Source organism: Terrapene carolina, unplaced genomic scaffold (genome assembly GCF_002925995.2).
Source record: "Terrapene carolina triunguis isolate 2854851 unplaced genomic scaffold, T_m_triunguis-2.0 Scaffold926, whole genome shotgun sequence".
In the NCBI taxonomy this organism is placed as follows: Eukaryota; Metazoa; Chordata; order Testudines; family Emydidae; genus Terrapene; species Terrapene triunguis.
The window spans coordinates 3,848,522-3,857,735 of NW_020665277.1; the positions used below are offsets into that span (position 1 = coordinate 3,848,522).

General features: G+C 41.0%; 1 protein-coding gene across 5 annotated transcripts in view; it reads left to right on the top strand.

Moving 5' to 3' along the window:
- MAGI3 (membrane associated guanylate kinase, WW and PDZ domain containing 3) overlaps positions 1–9,214 on the top strand; it is a 214,647-nt gene that overhangs the window by 165,769 nt on the left and 39,664 nt on the right. For 4 of the 5 annotated variants that reach the window (XR_003370248.2, XM_026661018.2, XM_026661019.2 and 1 more), the window contains 2 exons: positions 5,210–5,818; positions 8,448–8,479. Coding sequence is in view for 4 of the 5 variants with exons in the window: in XM_026661018.2 (XP_026516803.1) it covers positions 5,210–5,818; positions 8,448–8,479 (641 nt within the window). In the remaining variant the exon portion in view is untranslated. The remainder of the gene's footprint in view (positions 1–5,209; positions 5,819–8,447; positions 8,480–9,214) is intronic. The other variant, XM_026661021.2, reaches the window with a different exon arrangement.

Sequence of the window (9,214 nt, forward strand, 5' to 3'; positions counted from 1 at the left end):
GCCCTCCACCTCTCCGGCTCGCTGGCTCACCTGCCCCCCCGCCACTGCCCGCCCGCTTGCCTCCTCCGCCCCCCCTCCCCCGCCACCGGCTCACCTGCCCCCCCTGCCAGTGCCCGCCCGCCCGCCTCCTCAGCCCTCCACCCACCCGGCTCGCCTACTCATTCCCCGCCACTGCCTGCCTGCTCGGCCCCCCTCCCTCACCTGCTGCTTGCCTACTCACCCCCCCCGCCCACCCGCAGGCCGCACAGTGAGCCCATCTACTCAACCCCCGCGGGCCGCACAGTGAGCCCAGGCGGGCCGCATGTTGTGCAGGCCTGATCTAGTGATACATTGCATTGCATTTCCATTGCACAAATTCTGTCAATCACTGAGCAACATTTTTCAGCTCAAAGGCTATAAATAAGACAGAAAAGAGGGTTTTTTGCTGGTATTTGGACATGATGCCTACGCTTTAACAAAGCTTCTTGAAAATCCATGTCACTTCAGTGGCTTTTGCTTTCTAGTGGTTCCATGCATTGCTGCTAATCCACCTGCAGTATGTGTTACCTGTCAGTTTTTCCTACCAGGCACTTGTAAGGCAAGGAATCCAGTAAAGAAAGCACTCAAAGCACAAGTAGGCAACACTTGCGATGAGAGTGGTTCCTGCGCAGTATGTGCAGTAAAGATAAAGGTTGGTGGTTCTAGCAAATCACACACTATGCTCTGCTATATTTGAAGTGGCATAGCAAGGATTTCCTGCATTTGTGGACAGCACCTGTTCTCATCAGCTGCAGGCATTTGTAGGGAATGTCTGTGCTTACATGTCTTTAATGCACACATTCCTGTACTATGAATTCTCTTGAACTTACAGCTGTAGGTTATGTTACTGTCTCTCCAGTTTAATAAAGGAACAGAATTTGTATAGCTTACTCTTTCTATTTAAGTATATTTTCCCCCCTCCATGATGATGCAATACTGATGCCTTCATAAAATTCTTAGTCCATTGCCATGAAATACAAACTCCACAACATGAAGAAAAAGGAAACAAAACTTAACATTGACATCTACTTCCTGAGCAAATGCAAGAAACAAAGTATTCTCCTCAGAGGGCTCACTATCTATAACCCTCTGACCACAACATACAACTCCAAATATAGCGAACAGCTCTGCAGAAGGACTTCAGAAAAACTGAGGAACCGTCTCCTGCGCTTCACATACTCCAGAAGGGACATCCCAAACAAGAAATCATCGCATACTCCCATACACTGGAAAGAAAAAATCAGGAAATCTACCTGGAGATCATGGAAAAAACCCAAAACTATTAATTAAAAAAAACAAAGAAACAAACAACCCAAACCTGGTGACAGCTGTCCAGCACAGAAACAAAGAGTGGAACCAGCTACAACAACTCCACAATCCACAGAACACAAACACTGGGCAAAACCATGGCACCAGGTCCCACATTGACACTACACAAAACCCCAACATCATCGATTTATTAAGACCATTCAGCTCCAGTTGAATAATCTGTACTCCCCAAGTGATTGAACTTCTGCCCCATGGCAGAACCTGATACCATACTAACGTGGAGAACTAGAAGAATTCTTTCGCTGACTCCGCCTCAAATAATTCTTTCACAATAATGATGACACCCTTACCTACCACATCCCCATCAACAGTCAGAAGAAAAAAAGAATCATCTGACTGGGCACCCCACAGTGGACGAAATCACACACTTAATCATTACACTGATTGCTTCAGGAAAAAAATTGACACTGAAATTCTTAACACAGATCACATCCACCACAATCTCTCCACCGCTGAGAGGACAGCTATGCAGTCCCTGAAATCCAACCACCAGATAGTGATCAAACCAGCAGACAAAAGGGGTGCTGTCATAGTTCTGCCCCCATAAATACTACGTGTGGGTGAAACCAGACAATCACTATGCTCTCCAATGAATTCACACAGAAAAATGATAAAAGTCCAAAACCACTGTATCATCTGGGGGCGAACACTTTTCACAAAACAATCACTGTATATCTGACTTCTCAGTCCTCATCCTCAGAGGAAACATGCACAACACGTTCAAAAGAAGCATGGATTCTTAAATTCATAGGTTTGCTAGACACTAAAAGTCATGGTCTTAATAAAGATACTGCATGTACGGTTTTTACAACAATCTGTAACCCCCCTTCTTTGTCCTTTGACTGGAGAGGTGTTAACGGGCCACTTCACCTTGAATGGTCTCCTAGACTGTGTGTTAACTACTTATGCAAAACAATCTTTTCCACCTTGTATTTAGTTATGACACTGAGTACTTTTCCCAGACCTGAAAAAGAGCTCTGAATAGATCAACAGCTTGTCTTTCACCAATAGAAGTTGATCCAATAAAAGATATTACCGTACCCACCTTGTCTCTCTGGTCCATTGCCAGGCAGACATTGTACTGAATGCCACATACCCTATTTACATTTTTTTTTTTTTTGGCAAAGTCAGATATTTTGATAGCACTTTCAGTAGCGTGAGCAATCCTGCGCCTTTGAATCCTGAGGTGTCCACTTAAAATCTGAAGAGGATTGGTTCCCACATAAATGCTTAATGCTCAACTTTTCTGTTAGGAAAACCAAAAATTGTTGTCAGCAACCTCACACTCTCAAATGACCCTATAACAAATTTCTGTATGCACATGCACCCTAGCCCATGGCCACAAAGCCTCCCGATGAAGGAAAAATATCACAGGGAAGTAAGTTTTGATTATCTGCTTCTGAAAGCTCTGGTTAATAAACAACAACGAATAATACAGTTAAAAAAACAAATTCCCTGAGTGGCCTTTATAAGAAACAAAAAAATTATTCAGGGAACAGCCTTTTCCTTTCAAAGGAACATGCACTAATCACCATTTTAAAGGATTGGGGTGACTTCAAGACTAATAACATTTGCTCTTTTAAGTCTTGATTTTTTTTTTTTAACTCTCCTTTTCCAGTTCTGAGCTGGGATGAGTCGCAGCTGCTCTTCATTCTTGCAGGATTTTCTAATTTTAGATTCTGGTTTATCTTAACCATGCATGACATAACAGCGGGCTTATGTGGCATTGCATATTATTCTTGTATATTTAAATTGCTTACATGAGGGCTGTGGAAACATTTGACTTAAATCTTCCTTGGCTGTGTTGCTTGTTCCTTCATTTTTCTCAAGTTCTTTTTCTCTCGTTTAATTTAAATTTTAAAGAAGTATAAAACAGATTGTCAGTATATAAGTGCAATATGCCTTCGCTTACCAACTTATTTGAATGAAACACTTCCTGTGGCTTGCATGTGATCTAATTATTAGAGCACTGGTCTGGGACTTGGGAGACCTGAATTCGATTCCCGGCTCTGCCCTGGCCTTCTGGGTGACCTTGGGAAAATCACATTTGCTCTGTGCCCCATATTCCCCATCTGTAAAATGAAGATGATGATACTGATCTCCTTTGTAAAGCACTTTTGAGATCTGCTGATGAAAAGTGCTATATAATAGATAGGTATTATTTATTCCATTAACATTTACAAATATATGGCCTTCTCCCTGGAAAGTAACCATTTATTTCAGCTCTATTTCTGCTTTTTAAGCTATACATAAGTATATACTCTTCTGTATAAACAGCTTCATAAGATTTAGGACTTGTTCAGTCATTTATTGAATGTCTCTGCTCCCTGTATACATGTAATGTAAAAACAGTGCATTTTCTCTGCCTGGGAGCAAATTTGGATCCAGGTCTATGTTGTGAGTGGTCGCTGCCAAAAGTAAAATGTCAAATGTTAAAACTGACAGCGGAACAGCAGTAGGAATAAATAAAGCAACACAGAATGGGCAAATGGGGAGGCAAGAGAGGTGAGAAAACCCTGCACAGTGTGAGGAATTAAGCACATTGTGGATATTAGTTACCGTGGTTTAATTACATTGTCTCTGGAACCTATAATTTATACTGCCTTCACTAAGATGTGTTCCCATACCCCTGTGTATTGGATAACCACTCTTACTGTTCTGGTAAGAAAATAACTTTATACTTAACAGCTTTAATACTAATTCAGATAACAAAAGAACTTAGTGACTAATTCCTATCTCTGCTGCTGACCTGTGCTTTGACCTTGGCAAACTACTTTTCTTGTCTTTCATATTCCCCATATGTAAAAATGAGGATAGTATCTTACCATTATTGTATAGTGCTTTGAGATTTTCATATGGAAAATAGTATGTCTGTAAATATAATTATTCTTATATAAGAGTTATTATTTTGGAGACAAAGAAACCTAAGTGTCAGAGGGGTAGCTGTGTTAGTCTGTATCCACAAAAATAACGAGGAGTTTGGTAGCACCTTAAAGTCTAACAGATTTATTTGGGCATAAGCTTTCGTGGGTAAAAAAACCCACTTCTTCAGACGCATTGAGTGAAAATTACAGATACAGGCATAAATATATATTGGCACATGCAGAGAAGGGAGTTAACTTACAACTCCCTTCTCTGCATGTGCCAATATATATTTATGCCTGTATCTGTAATTTTCACTCCATGCGTCTGAAGAAGTAGGTTTTTTACCCATGAAAGCTTATGTCCAAATAGGCCTAAGTGATTGGCGAGTTTGCTAACTGGAAATATTTCCATGCTCAAAAATGTTCACATGCTGAAACAGACTTCCAAGATGTAACACTTGCTGCTATTTAATATGCACAGAATGTATTTTCAGTCGAAGCAAAATCAAAATACAAAATATAGAGAGGCACTCAGGGAACTGTGTGTAGAATCTTAGTTTAAGTTTAGCCAATCCAACAGAAACCAGAAAAAAAAAATCTGATTCATTCTGGATTGAGTTTAGACTGTTGTATAACATGAATTAAAGTATAAGACAGCTGTTTGCACTAATATGTGCACTGTTTCCTTTTCTGAAGCCCATATAGTGTCATTCTCTAAATCTGCGGCAGATTAAATTTTATATATTTAGAAGAGTGTCTTTTTAATTTAGTAGTCTATATTTCAGCTAAGAGAAAATCCTACCATTCTGGTAGCATATGGCTTAGGGGAATGACACAGCCCCCTATTCACTAATATCTTAAATAATTGCCCATAATCTCGCTTTGTAGTTACTAAGGGGATGGTAAGTGTTTCATTCTGTGCCATAGATTAGAATATTTGAAAAGTAGATATGGTTTAGTTTCTGATTTTAATGATGTTGAACTCATTTTTATAACAGGTGACGTCATTGTAGACATAAATGGCAGCTGTGTCCTTGGCCATACCCATGCAGATGTTGTTCAGATGTTTCAGCTAGTTCCTGTCAACCAGTATGTGAATATGACTTTGTGTCGCGGTTACCCGCTTCCTGATGACAACGAAGATCCTGCTGTAGACATCGTTACAGCTACACCCATCATCAATGGCCAGCCAATGACCAAGGGAGATATCTGCATAACCAGCCAAGATTTAATACCTGGAACAGTCATTTTAGACCAAAATGGGAAACCGGGTCACATTTTGGTCAATGGTCGCCTGAACAGCCCTTCTATGGACCCAAATGAACAGAGGATCTCCGTATCCTCTCCAGGAGGCTCCCAGCCAGAACTAATCACTATTCCTCTGGTCAAGGGCCCTAAAGGATTTGGGTTTGCAATCGCAGACAGCCCTACAGGGCAGAAAGTGAAGATGATTTTAGACAGCCAGTGGTGCCACGGCCTTCAGAAGGGAGATGTAATCCAAGAGATTTACCATCAGAACGTACAAAACTTGACACATCTGCAGGTGGTGGAGGTGCTGAAGCAGTTTCCAGTGGGAGCCGAGGTCCCGCTGCTTATCTTAAGGGGAGGTGGGTAGGAATGAGACTTTATTATAATTTATCCTGTCTAATATGGAGGTGTTTAGAAAGTGATATCTAAGCACTGTACAAAGCTTTAAAAAGAAGAAAACGGGCTGTCAGCTCAATTCTCTACCCTGCTCTAGGTGTAAACCATGCCCCTGGTATTGAGCATGTTATTAGTTCTATGTTTTACTGTAGATTTGATTGTAGGCTGCTGCTGAATGCACAGTCTGTTCTGGCTCTTCAGGGAATATTAGGGCAAAGGTGCACATCTCACAGACTGACCTGAAGATAGCAAGGAATAGGGCCTTTTCTTTCTCCTTTTGCGGGTGGTCCAGAGGCTTTGGCTTATACTATGAAGGTGATCGCAGGCGTCTTGGAGGGAAGCGTCTTTAAGATAACATGGGCCTTGCCACCTGGAACTCTGGAAAGTTCCCGTTTTTGCGTGTATTTCTCTCTCTTAATTGCCGTTCATTGCAGATCGGAACATCTCCTCTCCCCATAGACTAACTGGTAATTAGCGTGCATTTGCCAGAAGGCTCAGTCTGATGGCTGCCAGACAGGATCCTTTCTGTGCAGTTTCCTGGTTATTAATGAGCTCATTGGTGCCCTCTACAACTTTTTTCTTCTATTTTTTTATATCTGTTATTTGATTCCTGAGAATATTCATATTGTATTATTTATAGTGACTTAATATATTGCGTTTTGCTGCAATAAGGTATCTTACTGACATTATCTCACCCTTTATATTGCCAACAGAGGCAAAGGAAATGGGCACAGGCTGTTTTATCAAAGATCCCCACAGGGATTGCTGCTGATGCCCACAATATAATCTCAGCCCACAAAATAATTGACCCTTTTTGAGGATATGTGATGCAGTAACCATAATAATACTTTGCATTTATATGACCTAATTTGTCGAAGCATCTCAACTTAATTATTAATTATCAACACTTAATTATTCATAATAATGATGTTTACACACATTAACAAATTAACCCTTCTGCCCCCTGGTGCCTCTGAACAAACTGACACTCAGAAGTTAGCGATTTATCCAAGGTCACTCAGTAATTCAGCTTAGTCAGGAAGAGAACCAAGAATTCCCCCTTCCTAGTTCTCTTTTCCAGATCATGCTCCTAAGGGATGTCTCCATTCTCCGTTTCTGAGCAGCTGATGTTTTTATTGGAATGAACTCTAGAATGTTCTTCATGTGAGCATTCTATGCAAACGGGGCATCTTTTCTTTTATCTTGAGAAACTTTTATCTTGTTCACTCTTTTGTTTCTCTCTTCTTCTCTGGACACCCTGACAGCACCTTTCAGTGTGGCAGATAAACCATAGTAAAATATCATTACTGTACCATTGTTTATGCCCATCTTGCTATGTTGTAGAGATTTCAGCACTCCACTCAGAGGAAAAGTGCTGATTGATCTGATTTGCTTTTCCTGACTAAACAAACACATTCACTTCCCCTCTATGGCTTACTGTAAGGTATAGGCTGACTATCTATTAATACTCTGTGGATAGTGTGCTGGAGACCAGCATAAAGCGACATTTTTTTCTGCTGAGAGGCAGAAATCAAGTCTAACATTCATTTCTGCATGCTGGGAGGGCAGAATTCAGTTTAGCTATAGCTTCTTCCATGCTGACTAGTGCTCATGGAACATTTATAAAGGCAAGAAGGATATTGTGCTGAGAGAGCGGACTGTGCTGGTGTCGTCATTTTAGTCACCAATCCTGAAGGCCCCCCTTTACCCTCACCACCCTGAATAGACCATGAGTACTATTGACTATAACCATATCTGCCAACTGCTCAAACAAAACACGAAGTAGAGAGACAAATAACACATTTGCCTAACTCATATTAACGTGATGGGTAAAGAAGAATAGGCAAGGGCCTGATCCAAAGCCCAGTAAACAAATAAAGGGATTCCCATTGACGTCAATAGTTTTTGGGTCAGAGCCTGCAAGAACAAGCCAACTGTCACATTGACATCTCCTCTTTGTTAATATATCTCCATCTAGAAAGCTACCAGGGATTCAGCATTGTTGGTCCTGTGGGAAGCACAACAGAGCCTTGTCAGTGATGACCTGTATTGTAGAAACTTGTTTGCAAGGTGAGATCTGACCCTCAGAGCCCCTTGCAGGCTCTTCTTCCAGCCTCAGGAAAACCACCTCAAAAACATGCCTAACATTTGCAAAGACACCAAAGTCTTCACTATATAAGTGTTACCATTTCCAGTTTGACTAGCAATGAGGGAAAAAAATCAGATTTCCTTGGTAGTAAATAGTGTTCTACCAGCCAAACTCATTAACTTACCTCAGCACATTAATTGGAGTATGTATCTTCAAACCACAGGCCCTGGCAGCATGAGAAATGTGTGTTGTTTGTTAGTTGCCATTTAAGGGACCTCTGCTAGTCAATATTGTTGGCCAAGTAAATATTCACTTAGAATTTTAAAAGAACCATAGAACATATAGCAAACCTTATGCCTTCACAAGGGGAGTGAATGAACAGTGATCAGTTGCAAGCCAAGAATTAAGAGCTGAGCATATTGGCTCTGTTCAATGTAAAATAGTGGGTTTTTAATCATTAAAGTTGCTTCTTATAGTCAGATATTTTCCTTTTTTCTCTTTAGGTCCCCCCTCACCTGCTAAAACTGCCAAAGTGGTGAGTATTGAAGTTATCCAGATGATTATATTTATTGTTTAGTGCTGATGGACAGACTTGATTTTCAGGCACATATTAACAGATTCATGGGTCTCCATGGCAGCCTGTTAACTAACGTACTGATCCCTGAGTTCTTCTGTGTGTTCAGGCACAGGTGTCCTCTGACTGCCAGACAGGCATGGAGTGTGCTACAATAGACACATCTGTGATCTCTGGACCATTTATACAAGATGCAGGGGGCTCCTACAGGCTATGCCAGGCTGTCTGTGGTTTTTAGTCATCCAGTTACAGACTGCTGTTCATTTTTTTTTTCTACTTGTTTGGATGGAGGTTCTGCTTGTTATCTCTATAAGGATAATTTTTTCAAAATGCTATTTAGCCACAAACAGATCTCCAGTGTATCTGGTGAAATTCTCTATATTTACCCTCAACCTCATGGGAATAAGTAAGATCAGTTCTTAAGGATCATAGATTATTATGCACATCACATCAGATACATGAAATGGATCCTCGTTTCATTGACAGTGATTGTTAGTGGGGGGAGAGAGGGAAGCTGCCTTTGTGTGTCCTGTCTAGCTAGGAACTCAAATAACTTGATTGTTGTGGTTTCTGCTTTCTTCCCTTGAAAATGTAGGGTGTTTTATATTGTTAGACAACATAGAAAACAAAGCAGCCTTGACAGGGCTGGCTCCAGCATTTCTGCCGCCCCAAGCGCAAAAAAAAAAAAAAAAAAAA